Source organism: Aquarana catesbeiana, linkage group LG12 (assembly GCF_042186555.1).
Source record: "Aquarana catesbeiana isolate 2022-GZ linkage group LG12, ASM4218655v1, whole genome shotgun sequence".
In the NCBI taxonomy this organism is placed as follows: Eukaryota; Metazoa; Chordata; class Amphibia; order Anura; family Ranidae; genus Aquarana; species Aquarana catesbeiana.
Window position 1 is genome coordinate 81,422,699 of NC_133335.1, and position 26,263 is coordinate 81,448,961.

Genomic DNA, 26,263 nt, shown 5'->3' on the forward strand with positions numbered 1-26,263 from the left:
ATTGTTGATCCTCATTTCCAATTACAGTAGCTGCGCATTTCTCAACCTAGGCTTATACTTGAGTCAATAAGTTTTCCCAGTTTTTTGTGGTAAAATTAGGTGCCTCGGCTTACAGTGGGGACGGAAAGTATTCAGACCCCCTTAAATTTTCCACTCTTTGTTATATTGCAGCCATTTGCTAAAATCGTTTAAGTTCATTTTTTTTCATCATTAATGTACACACAGCACCCCATATTGACAGAAAAACACAGAATTGTTGACATTTTTGCAGATTTATTAAAAAAGAAAAACTGAAATATCACATGGTCCTAAGTATTCAGACCCGTTGCTCAGTATTTAGTAGAAGCACCCTTTTGATCTAATACAGCCATGAGTCTTTTTGGGAAAGATGCAACAAGTTTTTCACACCTGGATCTGGGGATTCTCTGCCATTCCTCTTTGCAGATCCTCTCCAGTTCTGTCAGGTTGGATGGTAAACGTTGGTGGACAGCCATTTTTAGGTCTCTCCAGAGATGCTCAATTGGGTTTAAGTCAGGGCTCTGGCTGGGCCATTCAAGAACAGTCACAGAGTTGTTGTGAAGCCACTCCTTCGTTATTTTAGCTGTGTGCTTAGGGTCATTGTCTTGTTGGAAGGTAAACATTAAGCCCAGTCTGAGGTCCTGAGCACTCTGGAGAAGGTTTTCGTCCAGGATATCCCTGTACTTGGCCGCATTCATCTTTCCCTCAATTGCAACCAGTCGTCCTATCCCTGCAGCTGAAAAACACCCCCACAGCATGATGCTGCCACCACCATGCTTCACTGTTGGAACTGTATTGGACAGGTGATGAGCAGTGCTTGGTTTTCTCCACACATACCGCTTAGAATTAAGGCCAACAAGTTCTTTTTTGGTCTCATCAGACCAGAGAATCTTATTTCTCACCATCTTGGAGTCCTTTAGGTGTTTTTTTAGCAAACTCCATGCGGGCTTTCATGTGTCTTGCACAGAGGAGAGGCTTCCGTCAGGCCACTCTGCCATAAAGCCCCGACTGGTGGAGGGCTGCAGTGATGGTTGACTTTCTACAACTATCTCCCATCTCCCGACTGCATCTCTGGAGCTCAGCCACAGTGATCTTTGGGTTCTTCTTTACCTCTCTCACCAAGGCTCTTCTCCCCCGATAGCTCAGTTTGGCTGGACGGCCAGCTCTAGAAAGGTTTCTGGTCGTCCCAAATGTCTTGCATTTAAGGATTATGGAGGCCACTGTGCTCTTAGGAACCTTAAGTGCAGCAGAAAATTTTTTTGTAACCTTGGCGCCAGATCTGTGCCTTGCCACAATTCTGTCTCTAAGCTCTTCAGGCAGTTCCTTTGACCTCATGATTCTCATTTGCTCTGACATGCACTGTGAGCTGTAAGGTCTTATATAGACAGGTGTGTGGCTTTCCTAATCAAATTCAATCAGTATAATCAAACACACCTGGACTCAAATGAAGGTGCAGAACCATTTTAAGGATGATCAGAAGAAATGGACAGCACCTGAGTTACATATGAGTGTCACAGCAAAGGGTCTGAACACTTAGGACCATGTAATATTTCAGTTTTTCTTTTTTACTAAATCTGCAAAAATGTCAACAATTCTGTGTTTTTCTGTCAATATGGGGTGCTGTGTGTACATAATTGAGGAAAAAAAAATAACTTAAATGATTTTAGCAAATGGCTGCAATATAACAAAGAGTGAAAAATTTAAGGGGGTCTGAATATTTTCCGTCCCCACTGTATATTCCGGTCGGCTTATACTCGAGTATATACGGTAGTTAAATATTCTTAACAAGTGGTAAAAACTTTGAAACAAATTAACCCTAATGTCTCTAGCTTTGTTTAATGTGAAGTTATTTAATCTCAATGATCATAACTAAAGTCTGATTTCAGTTGCTTTCTAAGGCCTCATTCACATGAGTACTGAGGCCTCATTGTCCATGAATTGGCCATGTGTTTGTGGCCTGAGCTGTCTATGGAGATGATGGGGCTGTGCAGACACAGCCGCTCATCCTAATTTGACAGGCATGTGGGTAAGTGTTCCTGAACGAAAGCAGGGCCCTGTTCTGACAGCTGGTAAACAGACAGTACACGTGTGAGCATAGATAGACTGACACACCCCCACCCCTGCAGTCAGAGTGACTTTGCCTGCGTCAGGAAAGTGCAGGGAGGATGACACAAGCACTATCAATCATACATCCATCTCCTCGAAGCAGTGTGGTCGGAAATTGCTGGGCGTAGCTTGAGGCACAAACTAAATGTTATAGCTACTTTGTATTAATATATGAAGGGATTGTTTATCTTAAGAGGCTCATTTTCACTGGTGCTTAGCCTTTTGTACTAGTGCTGAGCTCCATGCCCACAACCATATAAAGTAAATGCATCAGCTGTCCAGACTCACCCATACAGTCGCGTTTGTCAGGTACACAGGGACGGGTTAACGAACCCAGATATAGATTCTGTGCTGCTAGAAGTCTTAACATTACAGTACAAGTCCAGTCCAGTCTTCTGAATGTACACTGAGCCATGTGTGCAGAGTGTAAATTCTCACCATGCATGCCAAGATCAATATACTCCCCTGCAAAAGTGGGGGGTTATGCTGTCATAGGGCATCCTATCAAAATGGCTGAACCCAGAAGAACACCATAAAAAGATGTCAATGACCGCAATATGGGACAAGATTTTGCATCCCTGGAGGAGGGCACTTTGTCAGGTAATTCTGCCATAAATGTGAAAATATGCTGTGCACACTTGCACATTATGGCAAAAGCCCTGAGGACCCAGAGTGGACATTTGAAGATATTAATACGTTGTGGGATTGGGGTGAGTGAACTCAAGCGGTGCGTGCGTTTACAATGAGTTACTCATGTGTCAGCCCTCTTTTATTCAATAAACAAAAAGTTCACATGAACATCAGTTGCCCACGCAGGGGTTTCCTCCACACGATGTGCACAAACAAAAATACCAAGCCACCTGGCTCACTTGTTGGCAGCACTGCTGCTCCTCTTACCAGTCCTTTTGATTGTGTTGTCTAGCTGTCCTGAAACACTTGGCTCTCTAGCCTTTAGTCTAAGTGCCCCGTTGCACAGCCCACCTCTGGCCTTTGGATTGGGGTTCTCCTGACACCTCCAATAGGAGCCAACCTGACTCCTGGAACTGAGACCTGCTGCCACCTGGCTGGGCCCTCTGACCCCTCAATGAGACCCTCTGTCTCTTGGCTGGGCCCTCTGGCTCTGATCCCTTTATGAGACCGCTGTCTTGTGGCTTCTGGCTGGGGCCCCATGACCCAGAGTGAGACCTTCCGTCTCCCACACTGGGAGAGGTCTCCAAAACAGATACTCTGAGCTATCCTCAGAACTGAGTATATAATGACCCTGCACACCTGTGTAGCCAGCCAGGTTGAAGGCATCTAGCAAAATCGAGACATAGGATTGAATGTTTTGATCCAGAAATACTGAATCTGGAGCAAGCCAAAAACACAGCTTTCTCAAGTATTATATTGCAGCCAGTCTCTTTCTTCACTAGATGCAGACTTTCTTACTGGACTTACTCCCACTTCACAGGAAATAGTCCCATGACCAGCCTCTCTTACATTTATAACAGCCTTACAATTCTATTTGGCAGGTGTAAAAACCTTCAATTGAGGGCGTTGTCTGTTCTCTACTGCGCTCTCACAAGTTAATGTCCCTACAAGGGCATGGGGCAACATTGCAGCCTTCTTGAACTCTCCAACACCCCATGCAGGCCACACAGGTTTCCTGTTGCCAGGGGGTAACAACAGACCCAAACACATGGTCATACCCCTTGCAGGATGCTGGATTCTGTGCCCTCTTCTCTGAGCTGACCACTTCTCACAAGCAGCCATAACATGAAACCACCAGTTTCTTGTGCTCTCTGTCTCTAAACAAAATTTTCTCCACAGTTGCCAGGGGCGACAGCAGACACTTTTGCACAAACATCTTCACTTAGAATTTGAGCCACACCTCTGCTGTAGCTCCTCCTTTCTGCAAAAAGCCTTTCTCCCTTTGCTATGGGAGACCACATTCTCCCTGCAGAACTTTTTCAGCGCTCTCTAGACTGGATTGCTTCTTGGTACCAGTCATAATCATCTTGGTCATGACCCATCAAGTGGTACACCCCTTGGTACCCCCCTGTCAGAAAAGGCTGAACCAAGAAGAACACCATGAAAAAATGTCAATGACAGCAATGGTGCGACTAAGTCTGCCATAAATGTGAAAATATACTGTGCATACTTGCACGTTATGGCAAAAGCCTTGAGGACCCAGAGTGGACATTAGTTCCATTTGAAGATATTAATACGTTGTGGGATTGGGGTGATTGAACTCAAGCGGTGGGTGCATTAACAATGAGTTGCGCCAGTCCAAAACTCACATTTTCCTATATTCTTACAGCGACTCTTTCACAACGTATATAATTAGATGATCTGTATCAAACTGATCTTTTTTACATGTTTAATAAAAATTACTGAAAAGACTATACATTCTCTTTAAATGCACAAGCCACATGTTTTATTATCAACACTGTGAAAAAACATTGTCTCATATTTGCTCTTCTTACAGGACCCCAAAGAATGGAGAGCTACTTAGACCAGCTTTTTAATCCAGTGCTATCATCACCAACAGTGAGTACCACTTTCATCATTATTACTGTACCCTCAAGACCCCTTGCACACTAGGCATCTAGCCCGTCTGGTTTAGTATACCCAGAAAGCATAGCTCCCAACTGTCCCTGATTTTGAGGGACTGTCCCTGATTTGGAGCAATGTCCCTCTGTCCCTCTTTCCCCATCATTTGTCCCTCATTTTGGTCTAAACTACAGTGGGGACGGAAAGTATTCAGACCCCCTTAAATTTTTCACTCTTTGTTATATTGCAGCCATTTGCTAAAATCATTTAAGTTATTTTTTTTTCCTCATTAATGTACACACAGCACCCCATATTGACAGAAAAACACAGAATTGTTGACACTTTTGCAGATTTATTAAAAAAGAAAAACTGAAATATCACATGGTCCTAAGTATTCAGACCCTTTGCTCAGTATTTAGTAGTATTTAGTTTGCTCAGTGATCTAATACATCCATGAGTCTTTTTGGGAAAGATGCAACAAGTTTTTCACACCTGGATTTGGGGATCCTCTGCCATTCCTCCTTGCAGATCCTCTCCAGTTCTGTCAGGTTGGATGGTAAACGTTGGTGGACAGCCATTTTTAGGTCTCTCCAGAGATGCTCAATTGGGTTTAAGTCAGGGCTCTGGCTGGGCCATTCAAGAACAGTCACAGTGTTGTTGTGAAGCCACTCCTTCGTTATTTTAGCTGTGTGCTTAGGGTCATTGTCTTGTTGGAAGGTAAACATTAAGCCCAGTCTGAGGTCCTGAGCACTCTGGAGAAGGTTTTCGTCCAGGATATCCCTGTACTTGGCCGCATTCATCTTTCCCTCAATTGCAACCAGTCGTCCTATCCCTGCAGCTGAAAAACACCCCCACAGCATGATGCTGCCACCACCATGCTTCACTGTTGGGACTGTATTGGACAGGTGATGAGCAGTGCTTGGTTTTCTCCACACATACCGCTTAGAATTAAGGCCAAAAAGTTCTATCTTGGTCTCGTCAGACCAGAGAATCTTATTTCTCACCATCTTGGAGTCCTTCAGGTGTTTTTTAGCAAACTCCATGCGGGCTTTCATGTGTCTTGCACTGAGGAGAGGCTTCCGTCAGGCCACTCTGCCATAAAACCCCGACTGGTGGAGGGCTGCAGTGATGGTTGACTTTCTACAACTTTCTCCCATCTCCCGACTGCATCTCTGGAGCTCAGCCACAGTGATCTTTGGGTTCTTCTTTACCTCTCTCACCAAGGCTCTTCTCCACCGATAGCTCAGTTTGGCCGGACGGCCAGCTCCAGGAAGGGTTCTGGTCATCCCAAATGTCTTGCATTTAAGGATTATGGAGGCCACTGTGCTCTTAGGAACCTTAAGTGCAGCAGAAATTTTTTCGTAACCTTGGCCAGATCTGCGCCTTGCCACAATTCTGTCTCTGAGCTCTTCAGGCAGTTCCTTTGACCTCATGATTCTCATTTGCTCTGACATGCACTGTGAGCTGTAAGGTCTTATATAGACAGGTGTGTGGCTTTCCTAATCAAGTCCAATCAGTATAATCAAACACAGCTGGACTCAAATGAATGTGTAGAACCATCTCAAGGATGATCAGAAGAAATGGACAGCACCTGAGTTACATATGAGTGTCACAGCAAAGGGTCTGAATACTTAGGACCATGTGATATTTCAGTTTTTCTTTTTTAATAAATCTGCAAAAATGTCAACAATTCTGTGTTTTTCTGTCAATATGGGGTGCTGTGTGTACATTAATGAGGAAAAAAATGAACTTAAATGATTTTAGCAAATGGTTGCAATATAACAAAGAGTGAAAAATTTAAGAGGGTCTGAATACTTTCCGTCCCCACTGTAAATAGTTGCATATAAAATGCAATTTTTATTTTTTCAAAAAGTGTTTCCCAGTGCTAAACTTTTCATCCAAATTCTAAATGGCTGCATTTGTAAATTTTAAAAGCCAATATAAAGGAATAGTAGTGGTAAAAAAAGCCCTTGAGGATTTAATTAACCTGTTTTTTTGGTTAATTCTCCTTTAAGGGGGTGTGGCAGGGGGCGTGTCCTATGCCTACATACATTTACTAGTAGGTGTCCCTCATTCCCATCTTAAAATGTTGGGAGGTATGAGAAAGCACAGCTGCAACATCCAGCACCACTACCTGCAACCTGTCAATGTCTATGGCAGGCTGAAATACACTGCAGCCAGACGAGTGTACTTAGTGGTATTACTTCACCCTAGAAAGAAAAAATGAAAAGGCAGCAGCTACAAATACTGTAGCTGCTAAATTTTAATAAAAAAACATTTACCTGTCCTCACCTGGGGTGGTTCTTCACCGGTCTTTGGGTCCCTGGTGCTGACATGTTTAATTATTTAGGCCGGCTGTGACTTGTGAATGGTCCTGCAGCCTTCTGGGATCTGTGACGTGTCCCAGAAAGCTATGGTCAAAGAGATAGGGGGTAAACTTACGCTCGGATCGCCTAGGTGATCTGAGCAAAAGTGGGAATGGGTACCTATCAAAACTAGGTACCCGCTTTATCAAAAAAAATGATAATGTGCCAAATGTGGTAGAGGAGGGGACATAAACTGTAACTTCCCCTTTAGGGTGAAAAACCTTCTACCCCCTTCCCACAAGAAATCTTTTCCTTGCAAACTTCCTTTCCTTTTACCGTGGCACCTCATCAGCTACATTATGTTATCAATTGAACCAAAACCTATGATGCTCTATCAGTGGTCTCCACACTGCAGCCCGGTGCATGCCTTTATCAAGCCCTTGGGGCTTTATTCCTTCCACTGATGACACTACTCTGCTATCTGATGCTGACAACGGGGCACTATTTCCCCCACTGACACCAGTAATGGGTCCCTATTCCTCCCTATGATGACCATGATGGGCCACTAATCCTCCTCCTACTACCAAACGTGGCGATATTTACTCCCACTGATGCCAGGAAAATTTCAATCCCGCTGGTCAAAGTCCGGCCCTCCTAGAGTCTGAAGGACAATAAACCGGCCCTTTGTTTAGAAAGTTTGGAGACCCCTGATCTATATCATGCTGATTACCCCCCAATGCTCACCAAATTAACCTCCCTAATGACTCGCTGTCGCTGGGCCCTGTATACATCTCATGTTTAGGTAGAATCACAGCTGTCAAGAAAATCCTTGCACCCAAGAGTCTCTATATCTTACAAGTTCTCCCCCTTCCAGTTCAAGAATACTACGTGTTGTATAGAGGCAATACATAACCAACCGTACACACTACAATTTGTGACCAATCTTGATGTGTTCTTCAAAAATCTAAACAACATATATTCTCTGAGGTGAAAACAACACTATGCAACTCTCAACACAAGGGTGTGATATTTCACTATTGGGCTTTAAACCACATCCAGCGGAGACACAGGACAATAAACACAAACTTCTTACCAGAAGATTATGGCACCCTAATTAATGAGTAGCCATAAGTGCTTGTGGGATTCATCCCAATACACCTAAAGAATGTTGCTCCAATCACCATCTAGACACATAACCAATGGAAATCTAAAAAAAAAAAAAAAAAAAAAAAGAGCCAGACCTCAGAGTGTAGTAGGTAAAAAAAAAAACTTCATCAAAAAATAAAATGCACAGTCCATGGTACCATTGTCAAAATTAATTCCAGTCCTCCGGCCGGCGCCTGCTATGCATGATGGCGTCACGTCAGGCACTGCCCTACACCATTTTTCACGCAGGGTCATCTAGGGGTGAGCAGAAAGCTTATAAACACCTGAACCTCCAATCGTTCAGAAACCAGTGCTCCCCCACAGCCCATTGGTGAACTGTTCCTGGTCTATAGAGCCTGCTCTGGGAGTGATGACGTCAGAGACAGTCCACTATTCAAGACTGCTGGAGTGTGGGGCCTTACTTAGCCGGTGTTCTGCCGAGAAAGTTCCCCTCGGCGGATAAGGACCCTCCTGTACTGCGCAGGCACAGCGTTTGCGCAGTACGAGCCGTCGGAAATAGCCAAAGCCGAATAGTTGTAAATCAGCTGTACACGTCGCCTGTAAGAGGTCCCCTCGCGGGCTCGCTTCGCTCGCCATGCTTCGGGCACGGCCTCGCTTCACTCTGCACTTTTTTATTCTACCTCTAGGTCCACTTGGATGGTGGGGCTTGAACCTGGACTCAGGGAGCAGGCGCCGTGTACAGCTGATTGAAGGTTTTCAGCTTCGGCTATTTTCGTTGGCTCCTTAGTCATTCGTACTGCGCAAGCGCTGCGCCTGTGCAGTACAGGGGGGTCCTTATCCGCCGGGGGAACTTTCTCGGCAAGACACCGGTCCGCACATAAATGTAGTCTGCCTAGGTACACCCACTCCTTCAAACTGACACCAGCTTTTTTCAGGTGTTTTGATATTTGCAAAACTCCTCTAAAGAGCCAGAATCCACTGCTTGCATTAGAGTGGGGAGGGCTGAGAGCTCTGGAGAGGAATACTGAGGCAGAGTGCTGTAATGTTTTCAGAAAGCTGTGCACAGGACACTGACAGCCCCTCCCACCAGCCATGGTCTGTCCACATTGCATTGAGAAGCACAGAGGTCTAAAATAAGGTATATATATATATATATATATATATATATATATATATATATATATATATATTGAAAACGGGACGGTTTCATTTAAAAATGTCTATATCATGTTGGTGGTTGGGCACAGGGTCCTAAATATAAGTAGATTAAACGCCAGATTTATTATCTGACCCTTGCAGGATTTAGACCAGACTAACAATCTCAACTGGCGGATGAAGGGAGGTGGAGGCATTGGACCTACAAGACAAAATCCTTTTGCCCCTCAAGGTCAGTGCAAAAGATAACACTTATGCAGATGCATTGTAAACATGAGGCAACATTTATTTGATACAAGGGTTTAAATCAAATGTTATTTGTGTTGAAATTTCCTTAAAAAAATAAATTAATTAAATGTTTGTTGTGTATAGGTGTCAGTTAACCTTCAACAAAAAAATGCTTGGGAATGGGACTATATACCTGATTCTGCTATAATAACGAATGCGTCATTGGGGTTGATTTACCAAAGGCATATACTGTAGTCATGTGCAATTCGTTTCAGTCCAAATACAAATTCGGACAAATATTTGATACATCCGAATCTCCGAGTCAAATAGTAATGAATTTCGTTGAAATCCATTAAAAATTATTTTTTTTTATTCGTTTTCTAACGAATTCCAACTTTTCAGAAAGATTAGAATTTGGATCGGTCGAAAAATGATTGACCAATTCAAATTCTGTGTGAAGAAATAGCTGGTTGTTAAGCAGCAGGCCAAGAAGCCGGCCGTCCACGTCCTTAACAACCATGAGTCATCATATGTCAGCGGGCTTCCCCACTGGCAGATGAATGTAATGAAAGCAATGCAGGCAATTTTAAAAATGTTTAAAAAAAATGGGGTATGGTCCCCCACCACAAGTCCATACCAGGAACTTCGGGTCTGGTATGGATTTCAAGGGGAACCCCACGCCAAATTTATTTTTAAAAACGTCCCCCCCAAAATTCATACCAGACCCTTATCCGAGCATGCAGCCCCCCTCCTGAACCATACCAGGCCACATGCCCTCAACATGGGGGGGTGGGTGCTTTGATGGGGAGGGCCACTTCCCGACAACCCTGGGCTGTGGTTGTTGGGGTCTGTGGATAGGGGGCTTATCGGAATCTGAATATCGGAATACCCCTACGCATTCACCAAAAAAGTGTCAAAAAGTAATAATAACAAGAAACTGTTTTTGACAAGTCCTTTATTAACCACTTCAATACAGGGCACTTATACACCCTCCTGCCCAGACCAATTTTCAGCTTTCAGCGCTGTCGCACTTTGAATGACAATTGTGCGGTCATGCTACACTGTACCCAAACTAAATTTTTATCATTTTGTTCCCACAAATCGAGCTTTCTTTTGATGGTATTTGATCACCTCTGGGATTTTTATTTTCTGCTAAACAAATGAAAAAAAGACTGAAAATTTTGAAAAAAATATGTTTTTTTTGTTTCTGTTACAAAACTTTGTAAATAAGTAAGTTTTCTCCTTTACTGATGGGGCTGCACTGACGGGCACTGATAAGGCGGCACTGATGGGCACCGATGAGGTGGCATTGATGGGCACTAATATGCGGCACTGAAAGGCGGCACAGATGGGCAATGATAGGTGGCACAGATGGGCACTGATAGGTGGCACAGATGGGCACTGATAGGTGGCACGGATAGGCACTGATAGGTGGCACGGATGGGCACTGATAGGTGGCACTGTACATTAATAAATGGTACTGATGGATGCTAATCAGTGCCAAACAATAATGCCTGCCAATCAGTGATGCCCATTGTGGGCACTGATTGGCATCCATTGTGGGCCCTGATTGGCATCCATTGTGGGCACTGATTGGCATCCCTGGTGGTCTAGGGTGGCATCCCTGGTGGTCCTAGTGGCGTCCCTGTTGGTCCAGTGTGGGCATCCTCGGGGGGACTGCGCTGATAATTGATCAGCATAGACCCCCCCTGTCAGAGGAGCAGCCGATCGGCTCTCCTCTACTCGCATCCGTCAGATGACGTCCGGTCAGGATATTGAAACCGCTTTGCTACTGTCATTTTGCTATATGACGGGTGGCAAGTGGTTAAAAATAAAAAAATAGTGTCCCCTGATGTAAATCCATCGTCAATCACATGACGCCAGAAGGGGGCGGTGCCCCTGGGTGACGTAGCCAGGTGGCCCTGCCCCTTGGCTATATAAGAACTGTCAAAGCGCAGAGCGGGCAGTCGGCTGGAGGCCTCCCAGGAGGCAGAGCATTTTTTTTTTCTGGGACCGGCGGGCGTCGTGATTGACGATGGATTTACATCGAGGGACACTATTTTATTTTTATTTTTAATAAAGGACTTTTCAAAAACAGTTTCTTGTGGTTATTACTTATTACACTCACTTGTCCCCCCCCCCTTTCCTGACCTGCCGGGCTGCATGCTCGGATAAGGGTCTGGTATGGACTAGGGGACCCTATGCTGTTTTTTTTAAAACATTTTTCTATTGCCGGACAATTGCTGGCATTATCTTCTTTACATTCATCTGTCAGTGGGGAAGCCCGCTGGCAGATGATGACCCATGGTTGTTAAGGCCGCGGGCGGCCGGCTTCTCGGCCCGTTGCTTAACAACCAGCTATTTCTTCACACAGAATTCGGATCTGTCAATCTTTTTTCAACCGATCCGAATTCTAAGGCTTGGTTCACACTGGTGCGATGCGAGAACCCCTGCGAATCCAGCACGGATTCCCGCATCGCACCCGACTCACAGGCAGTTCACACTGCCATATGCAAACCGCTGTAGGTGTCAATACAAAGTTAATGACACCCCAGATCGGTTCACATATCGCAGTGCAAACTGTCAGTTTCGGACATGAATCGCATCGCATTAGTGTGATCCAATTCTGGTGCAGACCAAAAAAAGGGTCTTGCACGACTTTGGTCCGAATGCGATGCAAATTCAGCCATAAATCTGTATGGCTGAATTTGCATCACACAGACATCGCATGTGATTTGCACTGCAGTGCGATGCGAATCACATGCGATCTCGCACAGCGGACCAGTGTGAACCGAGCCTAATTGTTCTGAAAAGTTGGAATTCGTTCAAAAATGTATAAATAAAACTAATTTTAACGAAAATTAAACAAAACGAATTCTGAAACCAAACTAAATTAGTAATACAAAGAATCTACCCGAAACAAAACAAATTTTTCCGTTCTGCACATGTCTAATATACTGTAGTCTGTTCAATGCAAGGCAATTTGCATTTTGCAAGGGAATTATCGCCAAAGCTTAGTGAATGAGGTCAAGCTTTGCTGACTTCCATCTAATCATCCAATCATGTACAAGCAAAAGTTCTGTTTATTTTCCCTGCATGTGATTGGGTGCTCTTCGCAAAGTGAAATTTCACCACATTCCCTTTGCAAAATGCCCTTTCAAATTGTACAGCCTATTTGCCTTTGGTAAATGAACCCCATTATCTCACAGGATTTGCCATGCTCCAATCCCCTCTTTTTTGGCCCATGACTGCTAGCCTCCATTCTTGCATTCTGTTGTCCAACTTCCATCTATGCAGCCCCCTTTTCTCCTGCCTACTGATCCCCATTTTTCATGCTGTACTTTTGAATCTTCTTCTGCCTATTGATTCTCATTGACTCTCGTATGATATAGTCAAACGCCAGGCCTGGGATTCTGAGTTTCATATCAGTACTCAGAGAGTCATTGACCTAGAGAACATGCATTTGTATAACAAGTATTGGGATAAAGATGACAGCTTTGCACCTCTTTGCTTAAAACAAGTTAGCAATGACAACTTTTTTTTCTATGTGATCAAATTCCCTGCAAGGTTCCTCCATTTGATCCCAGTACTCAAATAAATTGAACTTGATTTATCATCAGTTAGTGTATTTTTAAGCCCATACACGTACTTGTCTAATTTCCAGCATTCTTCTGCCCACATATTTGTTGACCAATGCCATTGACTCACATCCCTCAGACACTGCATATATTATGTTGAGTGGAGAGCGGCTTTATATACCCAAGTTAAAGAATATCTATGGTCAAAATTTAAAGTCATATATTCATTTCCAAATTACATTTCAATTATTCCTAGCCTACTCCTATTAGTTTGAATGATCTTACTTCATGAAGATCCCCCCATGTTTACTCCCTTGAATTCTGTGACACGTATTTGCTATGCGCTGTGATTAGGCACTGACGTGTCACACATTTCACTGAGCCTACCTTCTGAACTACAGGGGTGCTGAGAGGAGGAATGTTAGGAGGCGGAGTTCAGGAATCACTGCTTGTAGGCAGCAAGGTACAATGGGATATGTAGTCTTTAGAAACTGAAAGTAAACAGAAGAGGAGAAGCTGTAAAGTATGCAGGACAAAAAAGGAGATTTTGCAAGTAGGTTTATATTGGATTGCCAAAAAGAACAATTGTTTGTATTGCTACTACACTGCTGATGTTATGAAATTAGAGTGTATGCTGTGCTCTTAGATCTGCTTTAGTAAACTTGCGTAAGTAGAAATAAGGTAGCAGCCAATAATACCTTGTTTTCAAGGTGCAAGCTCCCAAGTATGCGGCCTGTGAAGTCTGTGACCAAACTCCTGTCCTGCCTTGTTTCAGGTCATGTCTTTTGTGTATTTTTTTTTCTTTTCAAAAGAAAATACGTTTTTTTCCAGTAAAATGTGGAAGGGTTAGAAACTTTGTTAATTTTAACTTGCAATCGAGACAGGAAACGATGAGAAATCTCTCCAGTAGGGGATGCGGACTGCAACAAAACACTTTTTTTCCCAGTAAAGTGAAGAAGGATTATAACATCTGTCAGGTTTTTATTTTTGTCATTGTGTTACTGTTGTAGTGACAACTGCTCTCCTTATTTCTTATCCTGCAGCCACAGGTGATATAATCTCCCTAATGTGGTCTTTGGCCATATTTTTTATTCCTCCTGAATCTCAAAAAAATATTAGCTGCAGTTTGGCTTTAAAAGCATTTTCATTAGTGTCAGTTCCAAAATTTAGATCTTCACAGGTTCACTAAAAGGCATGACTGTTGTATAACAGATGTGTTTAACTCACATAACTTATTACCCCACTTAGATAACTTACTCATATTAACCGAGACCACACCAATGTTTTGGGGTAACAAAGGCCGTAGCAGCCTACTTTATTTAACAAATATAAAACTCTTCAAGTAAACATATAAAAAACGTACGAGTAAAAACATCATCTGTTATTAACCCTAGAAAATCTAACGTTGGCCTGAGCAGGAAATTTGTAAACCTCTGTGTTAATATCCATCTTACACTGCAGTCCCTCTCAAGTGTATTATCCGTGCCTCAAGCCGACAAGCTGGCTCAGAGACTACCACTGGCCGCAGTGCCCCCATTATCACTTCCCGGCTAACCTCCGTTAACCGGGAACCACCATCAGGACCCATCCAACGATAGTCCCGATCTCTTCCTTCTGACATCTTCCTTCCCCTGTACAGACCAACTTCCGCCACAGCAACCAAGAGTAAAACCCTTACACTTGGATGCCCCTCCACACCCGAAGTGCTTGCTGAATTCCGTCCTGAAGGCCCAAAACCCACATGTCAATGCCTACATCATTTAGATGCACACCATCCTTACTCAAATATCTCCAGGTCTCGAACTCCAACTCCAAATGACGTATTGCTAACCCCCCATTCCTCACCATGAATTTGCTCACCTCTCTGTTGATCTTCCTCCTGGCTCTATTAATACCCTCCACTGACCTGGCCATCCTCCATGTCGTACGCACCACCATATGTGACCAGACAATTACCATATCAGGGAATTCTTCCATCAAATGGCCAACATCCAACTTGATGTCTCGCGTAATGTCTACCATGGACCTGACTCCCAAATCATTGCCGCCTACGTGCAAGATTAAAACGTCAGGCGGTCTGTCCCTGGCTGCATAACGCTGCACCTCCGAGACTAACCTACCCCATAACATTCCCGGGACTCTTAACCATTTTATACAGGCTTCCCTCCTGTCAAAACCCAACTGCCTGCCCTCATATCTTACGTCCCCTCTCCGTGCCCCCCAGCACACATAGGAATGGCCCATTATCCAGACTAGTCCTGCAGCCGAACCTGAAATTAGAAGAAAGAAAAACAGAACACCCCAACATGACCATAATATTCAAAAGCACTATACCCGGGCAGACTGAAAATCACTACCCACATTACTTCATTACAAACCTACCACCAAGTGGGGCATAACATATGACCTGCACCTGTTAGATTCCCACCGCCCAATGCGTTTTACCGCTTCTACATCCATCCCTTGTCTAGCTGCCTCTGTGGCTGCCCCTATCCTGAACGAGTGAGATGAAAATGCTTTAAACTCCAAACCCAACCTCTCTAAGCATTTTCTAAAAACAGACCCAAACTGGAAACGCGACAAAGGCGTTCCATCTTCATGTACCAGAAAAGTGCCTAGCATCGCCGGGCGAACCCCCATGATAACCCTTACCGCTCCCACCGGGCATATAGGCGAACCCGAAATTGGATACACCTGTACCAACCTCCCTTTTCCAGCTTCATCTGTCTTTGATCTTCGTAACCACAAGGACACCCCTCCATCACTACACTCCACCTCCTGACTCCCAAGTCCCCCATGTACCTTCTTTGAAGGGCTGACCAATTCCCCAATCCTAAACGCCCCAAAGAACGCCAACAAAAAAGCCACTTTGAACAAATTAATTTCAAATTCAGAGGAACACACTTCCCCCAGCCTGGCTACAATACCCAGCAGAATCTCAAAGGTCACAGGCCTCCTGGTATCCTTCCGGACCACCGATCGCCGATAACCTTTTACGGCCTGCCGTACCCAAAAATCCTTTGTGAGATCAGGCAGCCCTTGTAATTTAAACAAGAAAGCTAAACCTGCCAGCTGCGCATTTACTACGGAGGCCGACGCACCCTCCTCCATCTATCTTGCGACGTAGTACAAAACGAGTAACCACACTGCCTGCCCAGTCGGCTCCTCATCCACCTCTTGCACAAACGCCAACCACTCCCTCCATACCTTCGTGTATGCTGACCACGTGGACCCACTTACCGACCGCTTTATCCATCCCGCGATGACTCCAACGCTATCCCCCACAACCACTCGGGACAAGGTACCCCTTGCTGCTCCGAATCCGGTGCCAACTCTCGGAACCTGTCCCACTGGAAGCGAGATAATGCATCAGCTATCACATTCTCCACACCTGGCAGGTGGACAGCATGAATGAAAACATTCAGTTGTAAACATCTCAACACCAAATGTTGAAGTAATCTAATGACCGGCGGAGAATACACCGTATTCCTATTGATTACCTGCACCACCCCCAAATTGTCACCATGAAAACGCACCTTCAGATCCCTGAATGATGCTCCCCACAATTCCACCGCAAGCACTACTGGAAATAATTCCAACAGCACCAAATTCTTTGTGAAACCCGCTTCGATCCACGTCCGTGGCCAAGGACCTGCGCTCCATTGTCCCTGGAAAAAAGCTCCGAAACCTGTGGACCCCGCTGCGTCCATGAAGAGCTCCAGGTCAAAATTACTAACCGGCCCCGACATCCATAACGCTCGGCCATTGAATGACTCCAAAAAGGTATGCCATACCCTCAAGTCATCCCTATGTGTCTTGACCAAGCGCACAAAGTGTCTTGGGGACTTAATTCCGCCCGTACTCGCTGCCAGTCTGTGACTGAACACCCTCCCCATAGGTAAAATATGGCACGCAAAATTAAGCTTGCCCAACACCGATTGCAGCAAACACAATTGCACTTTCCGCAATCCGATCAGCCCTGCAATTTCTTTTTTCAAGTCCGCCATCTTCTCTTCCGGTAACCTGCATTCCATTGATTCTGAATCCAGGACAATGCCTAGGAACGTGATGACCGTACAAGGTCCCTCCGTTTTTTTTAAGACGCCAAAGGAATGCCAAACCTGTCCGCTATGTGCTCTAGTGTTTCCAAAAGCACCGCGCAGGTTCTGGAAGAAGCCGGTCCTATACACAGGAAGTCGTCCAAGTAATGAATTATCTAATTCACACCCGACACATCCCGTACTACCCATTCTACAAAAGAGCTGAACTGCTCGAATATCGCACACGATATAGAGCAACCCATCGGTAGACACTGGTCGACGTAAAACTCATTGCCCCAATGACAGCCGAGCAACCGGAAACTGTCAGGGTGGACTGGTAACAGCCGAAAAGCCGATTCTATATCGGCCTTAGCCATCAGGGCCCCTTTTCCGTAACGGCGCACCCACCCTACAGCCGCATCAAATGACGTATATGTCACTGAGCACGCCTCCTGATCTATGGCATCATTCACCGACCCCCCTTTTGGAAAGGACAGGTGATGAATGAGCCTGAATTTATTGGGTTCCTTCTTAGGCACTACCCCCAATGGTGACACGACCAGATCAGCCAAAAGGCGCCGACGGAAAAGGATCCACCATCCACCCCAGTGCAACCTCCTTACGTAGTTTCTCGGAAACCACATCTGGATGTTGCAAAGCGGACCGCAGGTTGGGAGATATGGGGGGAACTACCTCCAACGAACAGGGGATTCGGAATCCTACCGTGAAACCTTCCTCCAGTAAATGTGCCGCTTTTCTATCTGGATACCTACCAAGAAACGGCATCCTTTCCACTTTCACCGGAGTCCTCCCTCTTGTGTCCAGCCTCCCCAGCGCAGCCTTTTCCCTGTTTGAAACATCTGGACGCTGGATGAGCTCCACTGCACCCTGAACACTCATGCTTGTACCTACAGGCAACCCCGAACTTGCATGTCCCTGTGTTGTATTGCCAACACACCCCTTTTTTGTTTCCGGCCGATTGTCCCTGGGCCGAAGGTCCACCGCCCCCCCCCCCCCCCTTGAAAAAACTGTTTCGGTGCCCGCGCAGTCGTCATTAGGCGCATCCATAAGCTTATGTCTTTGTGGTCCCATCTCAGCTCCGGACACACCGCCCTCCGTTGACGGAACTGCTCATCATATCTCAGCCACGCTGTCCCACCATAAACCCTATAAGCTTCCCCAACTGAATCCTGATAAAAAAACAGCGCCGAACAGTGTTCAGGATGCTTTTCTCCAATGACACTCGCCATGATGGCGAACGCCTGCAGCCAATTTGCAAATGTTCGCGGGATTAACCTGTATCTTCTCTTCTCCTCGTCCTCTTTTTTAGAAGGCTGTGGTTGCCGCAGACATCCTCCCCCTTCTCTGCGCAGCGCGCCCGTTCATCGATTTCTGGGCAGCCATGCCAGGACCGGTGTGGGGTACCTCAGTCCTGCCGGCCTCCGCTCTCCCAGTAACCTGCTCCCTCTGCCCTCGATCAGGCCGCTGTTGTTCCCCTGCCGCGGAAGGCCCGGAGATCCCATCTGCATCCCTCCTCTGCATAAACCCTGTCACCTCCACTGGAAACCTGGGGGCGGGGCCTGCACGCTCGTCATCACTGCTAGGCATCAATGCGGCCCTGTCCCTCTCCTGCCGTCCCCTGAACGATCTTGTTTGGCGGGCGGGTATCCTCCCCGGGCTGCCGCTGTCCACCCATGTCGCCCGTTTTGACGGTGGGCCAGCCGGAGGTCCCTCCTGGCTCCCCCCCGGCTGCCGCTGTGTACTTGCTTGATGTTCCGGTGAATACCGCTCAGGCGGCCTAGCCCTGCGTGACCGGGTGCCGCTCCTACCGCCCACACTGGCCGCTGACACTGGACTCATTAACGCTGACCCCAATGCTTCCTGTAGCCATTCGGGGCCCCAAACCGATGCCTCCTCTCTGAGCTGGGCCAGAATCCTCTCCACCTCTGCCATGCTGCTGCTCTCCTGAACTTTCCCCCACGCTTTGGTGACTCATCCCAGGCGGAGTCACTTTTTATGTATTCCTCTAGCCCCTCCCCCTCGGCTCAATAAATCCACCCCTCAGCATAGTTAATCTCCCCGTTAACCCCGTCACGCACGCCCTGCGCCTATCCACTTCATTGCTATTGCTCCGGGCTTTCTTAAGAGACTTGGCAGTGTGTACTAGTCTTGTGTTTTTACTTGGTGCCCTTGGGACAGAGGTATCTGTTGTGTTGAAATCCAAGGATTTATTAAACTCCTATGGTCTCCTATTGAATATTGCAGGGAACAGTCAAATCCATATAATTTGTAGGATATTATTGTGGGAAGGGCCGCTGGAAATAACCCAGGTCTTCCTTATTTGTACAGAGCCCAGGTACCAATTTCCAGAGCACACCGACAAAGGTTAAGTCTAGGGGTGTCTTTTTGGAGATTTATTGCAGTACTTGAACACAGGTGGGTAGAGGAATGAGGGTGCAGGATACTCCAAAACACACACAGGCATTAGACGACAAATTCTCAAGCAAAGTTCTCTTTCAGCAGTGTTAAGTTCTTCAGTCATGCTGAAAGTAGAGGGGAACAGCCAGCTGTTCTGAGATTCTATGCGAGCTGTCACCAACCTCAGAGCAACTTCTGGGGTCTAACCCTGAAGGTGCTTGTACACCTAGACTTCTAGACAGGGTGAGTTCGGGACTTGCACTCACACAGCAAATAGACCAAAACAGGATGCCAGCATGGGGCTGCACACAGCATCTGCGCACCCCTGTGCAGATAAAAGATGGGGCACGGAGCATATTTCCCCGTGTGAATGAGGCCTATTTTGTCTATTTTTTTTACTATTTCTGTACCCTTTGGGTAGATTTTCCCTTCCTTGCTCCCACTTGCTACCCTCTTCAGAGACAGGAAGCGAGCAAAATCTCTCTAACGGGAACTCATGGGGTAAAGGCTAGGGTGAGGACCTCTGTCAAGTTTTTATTGTTATCTGTGTGACCATTGTAGAGATTTCCTCACTTCCTGTGTGGTCGCCAGTAAAGGTAAAATAACATTTCCCCAACAGAACACAGGTTGCATTAAAAAACAGAGGTTACAAATCAGGGGCGTAACTACCACCATAGCGACCCATGCGGGCGCTATGGGGCCCGCAGCAGAGTGGGGCCCAGTGAGGATGAGAGCACCGCCGGCACAGTCTCCCAGCCAGGGGAAGAGAGAGTAGAGAAAAAGGCGAGCTGTCCGTATCAGCAGAGAGCTGAATTGCCCGATGTAAGAGCTTTCATTAAAACTTCCAGTGTTCCTGGGGTTCACGTCACATAGCTCCACCTCTTGGCCCGGCGCCTTTGATAGACAGAACGCCGATCCAATGCGGGACATGTGACGTCATCAAAGGCGTCGGGCCAAGAGGTGGGGCTATGTGCCGATGAGCCCCGGGAAGACGGGAAATTCAAATGAAAGCTATTACAGCGGGCAACCCCGCTCTCTGCTGATCCGGGTGGCTTGCCTCTTCCTCTGCATAGGTGAGGCTGTATGGGGCACAGGCAGACCAGGCTGTATGGGGCACAGGTCACGCTGTATGGGGCACAGGTCACGCTGTATGGAGCACAGGTCATGCTGTATGGGGCACAGGCAGACCAGGCTGTATGGGGCACAGGCAGACCAGGCTGTATGGGGCACAGGTCACGCTGCATGGGGCACAGGTCACGCTGCATGGGGCACAGGTCACGCTGCATGGGGCACAGGTCACGCTGCATTGTGCACAAGTCATGCTGTATGTGGCACAGCTCACGCTGCATTGACACTAGGGCAGCTGTGGGGGGGGGCTGTTTGCAGGGGAGTCCCATACAACATTTTGCTATGGGGCCCTGCTATTTCTAGTTACGCCCCTGTTATAAATCTTTCCTTCTCAAAATATATTTTGGTTGCAGTTGAGCCTGTCTTAATTATTAGCAACAGTCTTCCCATAGGATCACATGTCAAATTACCTTGGTTCTTGCATTTAAAGAAGTTCTATGGTCACAGGATACTTTCATTTTCTTAACATTGGCATTGTAATAACAATACAAACAATTATCAGTTATATTTCACAATCCAATATAAGCTTACTTGAAAAATGTCCTTTCATGTTGTGAGTTCCGCCTGTCTGATGGCCATCTCGTTCCACAACTTCCTGGATTCCCTGCATGCTTTGCAGCTTCTCCTCTGTTTACTTTCCATTTCTAAAGACTACATATCTCATGAAGGCAGGCTCTGTGAAATGTGTGACACAGCAGTGCCAACTCACAGGGCATAGTAAAATCATGTCACAGAATTCAGTGAGTAAATGTGTGGGGATCTTCGCAAAGTAAGTCTACAAACTTCAAGATTGTTCAGAGTAATAACAGTGGAAATGAAAAATTTGTGATTTATGACCTTGGGGAGTTGGGGGGCTTTTAACCACTTAAGGACCGCCTAACGCCGATTTACGTCGGCAAGGCGGCACGGGCAGGCAAAATCACGTACATGTACGTGATTTGCCTCTCGCGGGTGGGGGGTCCGATCGGACCCCCCCCCGGTGCCCGAAGCGGTCCCGTTCTGTTCCCCGGCGATCCGAGATGAGGGGGAGGCCATCCGTTCGTGGCCCCCCCCTCGCGATCGCCGCCGGCCAATGGGAACACTCCTTTGCTGCTGTATGCTAAACAGCAGCAAAGGAAATGATGTCATCTCCCCTCGGCTCGGTATTCCGTTCCAGCGCCGAGGGGAGAAGACATCAATGTAAGTGTACAACACACTACACACACAGTAGAACATGCCAGGCATACAAAACACCCCGATCCCCCCCCCGATCGCCCCCCGATCCCCCCCCAATCACCCCCCCCCCCCTGTCACAAACTGACACCAGCAGGTTTTTTTTTTTTTTTTTCTGATTACTGCATAGTGTCAGTTTGTGACAGTTACAGTGTTGGGACAGTGAGTATTACCCCCCTTTAGGTCTAGGGTACCCCCCTAACCCCCCCTAATAAAGTTTTAACCCCTTGATCACCCCCCATCGCCAGTGTCGCTAAGCGATCATTTTTCTGATCGCTGTATTAGTGTCACTGGTGACGCTAGTTAGTGAGGTAAATATTTAGGTTCGCCGTCAGCGTTTTATAGTGACAGGGACCCCCATATACTACCTAATAAATGTTTTAACCCCTTGATTGCCCCCTAGTTAACCCTTTCACCACTGATCACCGTATAACCGTTACGGGTGACGCTGGTTAGTTTGTTTATTTTTTATAGTGTCAGGGCACCCGCCGTTTATTACCGAATAAAGGTTTAGCCCCCTGATCGCCCGGCGGTGATATGCGTCGCCCCAGGCAGCGTCAGATTAGCGCCAGTACCGCTAACACCCACGCACGCAGCATGCGCCTCCCTTAGTGGTATAGTATCTGATCGGATCAATATCTGATCCGATCAGATCTATACTGGCGTCCCCAGCAGTTTAGGGTTCCCAAAAACACAGTGTTAGCGGGATCAGCCCAGATACCCGCTAGCACCTGCGTTTTGCCCCTCCGCCCAGCCCACCCAAGTGCAGTATCGATCGATCACTGTCACTTACAAAACACTAAACGCATAACTGCAGCGTTCGCAGAGTCAGGCCTGATCCCTACGATCGCTAACAGTTTTTTTGGTAGCATTTTGGTGAACTGGCAAGCAAGCACCAGGCAGCGTCAGGTTAGCGCCAGTAGCGCTAACACCCACGCACGCACCGTACACCTCCCTTAGTGGTATAGTATCTGATCAGATCAATATCTGATCCGATCAGATCTATACTAGCGTCCCCAGCAGTTTAGGGTTCCCAAAAACGCAGTGTTAGCGGGATCAGCCCAGATACCTGCTAGCACCTGCGTTGTGCCCCTCCGCCCGGCCCAGCCCAGCCCACCCAAGTGCAGTATCGATCGATCACTGTCACTTACAAGGCACTAAACGCATAACTGCAGCGTTCGCAGAGTCAGGCCTGATCCCTGCGATCGCTAACAGTTTTTTTGGTAGCATTTTGGTGAACTAGCAAGCACCGGCCCCAGGCAGCGTCAGGTTAGCGCCAGTACCACTAACACCCACGCACGCAGCATACGCCTCCTTTAGTGGTATAGTATCTGAACGGATCAATATCTGATCCGATCAGATCTATACTAGCGTCCCCAGCAGTTTAGGGTTCCCAAAAACGCAGTGTTAGCGGGATCAGCCCAGATACCTGCTAGCACCTGCGTTTTGCCCCTCCGCCCGGCCCAGTCCAGCCCACCCAAGTGCAGTATCGATCGATCACTGACACTTACAAAACACTAAACGCATAACTGCAGCGTTCGCAGAGTCAGACCTGATCCCTGCGATCGCTAACAGTTTTTTTGGAAGCTTTTTATTGAACTGGCAAGCACCAGCGGCGTAGTACACCCCGGTCGTAGTCAAACCAGCACTGCAGTAACACTTGGTGACGTGGCGAGTCCCATAAGTGCAGTTCAAGCTGGTGAGGTGGCAAGCACAAGTAGTGTCCCGCTGCCACCAAGAAGACAAACACAGGCCCGTCGTGCCCATAGTGCCCTTCCTGCTGCATTCGCCAATCCTAATTGGGAACCCACCACTTCTGCAGCGCCCGTACTTCCCTCATTCACATCCCCAACCAAATGCAGTCGGCTGCATGAGAGGCATTTTCTTTATGTCCTCCCGAGTACCCCTACCCAACGAACCCCCCCAAAAAGATGTTGTGTCTGCAGCAAGCGCGAATATAGGCGTGACACCCGCTATTATTGTCCCTCCTGTCCTGACAATCCTGGTCTTTGCATTGGTGAATGTTTTGAACGCTACCATTCACTAGTTGAGTATTAGCGTAGGGTACAGCATTGCACAGACTAGGCACACTTTCACAGGGTCTCCCAAGATGCCATCGCATTTTGAGAGACCCGAACCTGGAACCGGTTACCGTTATAAAAGTTACAGTTACAAAAAAAGTGTAAAAAAAAAATATATATATATAAAATAAAAAAAAATAGTTGTCGTTTTATTGTTCTCTCTCTCTATTCTCTCTCTCTATTGTTCTGCTCTTTTTTTACTGTATTCTATTCTGCAGTGTTTTATTGTTATTGTTATTATGTTTTATCATGTTTGTTTTTCAGGTATGTAATTATTTATACTTTACTGTTTACTGTGCTTTATTGTTAACCATTTTTTTGTCTTCAGGTACGCCATTCACGACTTTGAGTGGTTATACCAGAATAATGCCTGCAGGTTTAGGTATCATCTTGGTATCATTCTTTTCAGCCAGCGGTCGGCTTTCATGTAAAAGCAATCCTAGCGGCTAATTAGCCTCTAGACTGCCTTTACAAGCCGTGGGAGGGAATGCCCCCCCCCCCCCACCGTCTTCCGTGTTTTTCTCTGGCTCTCCTGTCTCAACAGGGAACCTGAGAATGCAGCCGGTGATTCAGCCAGCTGACCATAGAGCTGATCAGAGACAAGAGTGGCTCCAAACATCTCTATGGCCTAAGAAACCGGAAGCTACGAGCATTTTATGACTTAGATTTCGCCGGATGTAAATAGCGCCATTGGGAAATTGGGGAAGCATTTTATCACACCGATCTTGGTGTGGTCAGATGCTTTGAAGGCAGAGGAGAGATCTAGGGTCTAATAGACCCCAATTTTTTCAAAAAAGAGTACCTGTCACTACCTATTGCTATCATAGGGGATATTTACATTCCTCGAGATAACAATAAAAATGATTTAAAAAAAAAAAAAATGAAAGGAACAGTTTAAAAATAAGATAAAAAAGCAAAAAAATAATAAAGAAAAAAAAAAAAAAAAAAAAAAGCACCCCTGTCGCCCCCTGCTCTTGCGCTAAGGCGAACGCAAGCGGCGGTCTGTCGTCAAACGTAAACAGCAATTGCACCATGCATGTGAGGTATCGCCGCGAAGGTCAGATCGAGGGCAGTAATTTTTGCAGTAGACCTCCTCTGCAAATCTAAAGTGGTAACCTGTAAAGGCTTTTAAAGGCTTTTAAAAATGTATTTATTTTGTTGCCACTGCACGTTTGTGCGCAATTGTAAAGCATGTCATGTTTGGTATCCATGTACTCGGTCTAAGATCATCTTTTTTATTTCATCAAACATTTGGGCAATATAGTGTGTTTTAGTGCATTAAAATTTAAAAAAGTGTGTTTTTTCCCCAAAAAATGCGTTTGAAAAATCGCTGCGCAAATACTGTGTGAAAAAAAAAAATGAAACACCCACCATTTTAATCTGTAGGGCATTTGCTTTAAAAAAATATATAATGTTTGGGGGTTCAAAGTAATTTTCTTGCAAAAAAAAAAAACTTTTTCATGTAAAAAATAAGTGTCAGAAAGGGCTTTGTCTTCAAGTGGTTAGAAGAGTGGGTGATGTGTGACATAAGCTTCTAAATGTTGTGCATAAAATGCCAGGACAGTTCAAAACCCCCCCCAAATGACCCCATTTTGGAAAGTAGACACCCCAAGCTATTTGCTGAGAGGCATGTCGAGTCCATGGAATATTTTATATTGCGACACAAGTTGCGGGAAAGAGACAAATTTTTTTTTTTTTTTTTTTTTTTTGCACAAAGTTGTCACTAAATGATATATTGCTCAAACATGCCATGGGAATATGTGAAATTACACCCCAAAATACATTCTGCTGCTTCTCCTGAGTACGGGGATACCACATGTGTGAGACTTTTTGGGAGCCTAGCCGCGTACGGGACCCCGAAAACCAAGCACCGCCTTCAGGCTTTCTAAGGGCGTGAATTTTTGATTTCACTCTTCACTGCCTATCACAGTTTCGGAGGCCATGGAATGCCCAGGTGGCACAAAACCCCCCCAAATGACCCCATTTTGGAAAGTAGACACCCCAAGCTATTTGCTGAGAGGTATAGTGAGTATTTTGCAGACCTCACTTTTTGTCACAAAGTTTTGAAATTTGAAAAAAGAAAAAAAAAAAAAGTTTTTTCTTGTCTTTCTTCATTTTCAAAAACAAATGAGAGCTGCAAAATACTCACCATGCCTCTCAGCAAATAGCTTGGGGTGTCTACTTTCCAAAATGGGGTCATTTGGGGGGGTTTTGTGCCACCTGGGCATTCCATGGCCTCCGAAACGGTGTTAGGCAGTGAAGAGTAAAATCAAAAATTCACGCCCTTAAAAACGCTGAAGGCGGTGATTGGTTTTCGGGGTCCCGTACGCGGCTAGGCTCCCAAAAAGTCTCAC

At 46.1% G+C, this 26,263-nt stretch overlaps 1 protein-coding gene across 1 annotated transcript in view; it reads left to right on the forward strand.

The window, feature by feature from the left end:
- The window catches only part of MYO15B (myosin XVB), a 233,436-nt gene that overhangs the window by 93,321 nt on the left and 113,852 nt on the right, over nucleotides 1-26,263 (forward strand). Inside the window, exons 11-12 of the mRNA XM_073608123.1 lie at nucleotides 4,592-4,653; nucleotides 9,369-9,456. Coding sequence (XP_073464224.1) covers nucleotides 4,592-4,653; nucleotides 9,369-9,456 — 150 coding nt within the window. The remainder of the gene's footprint in view (nucleotides 1-4,591; nucleotides 4,654-9,368; nucleotides 9,457-26,263) is intronic.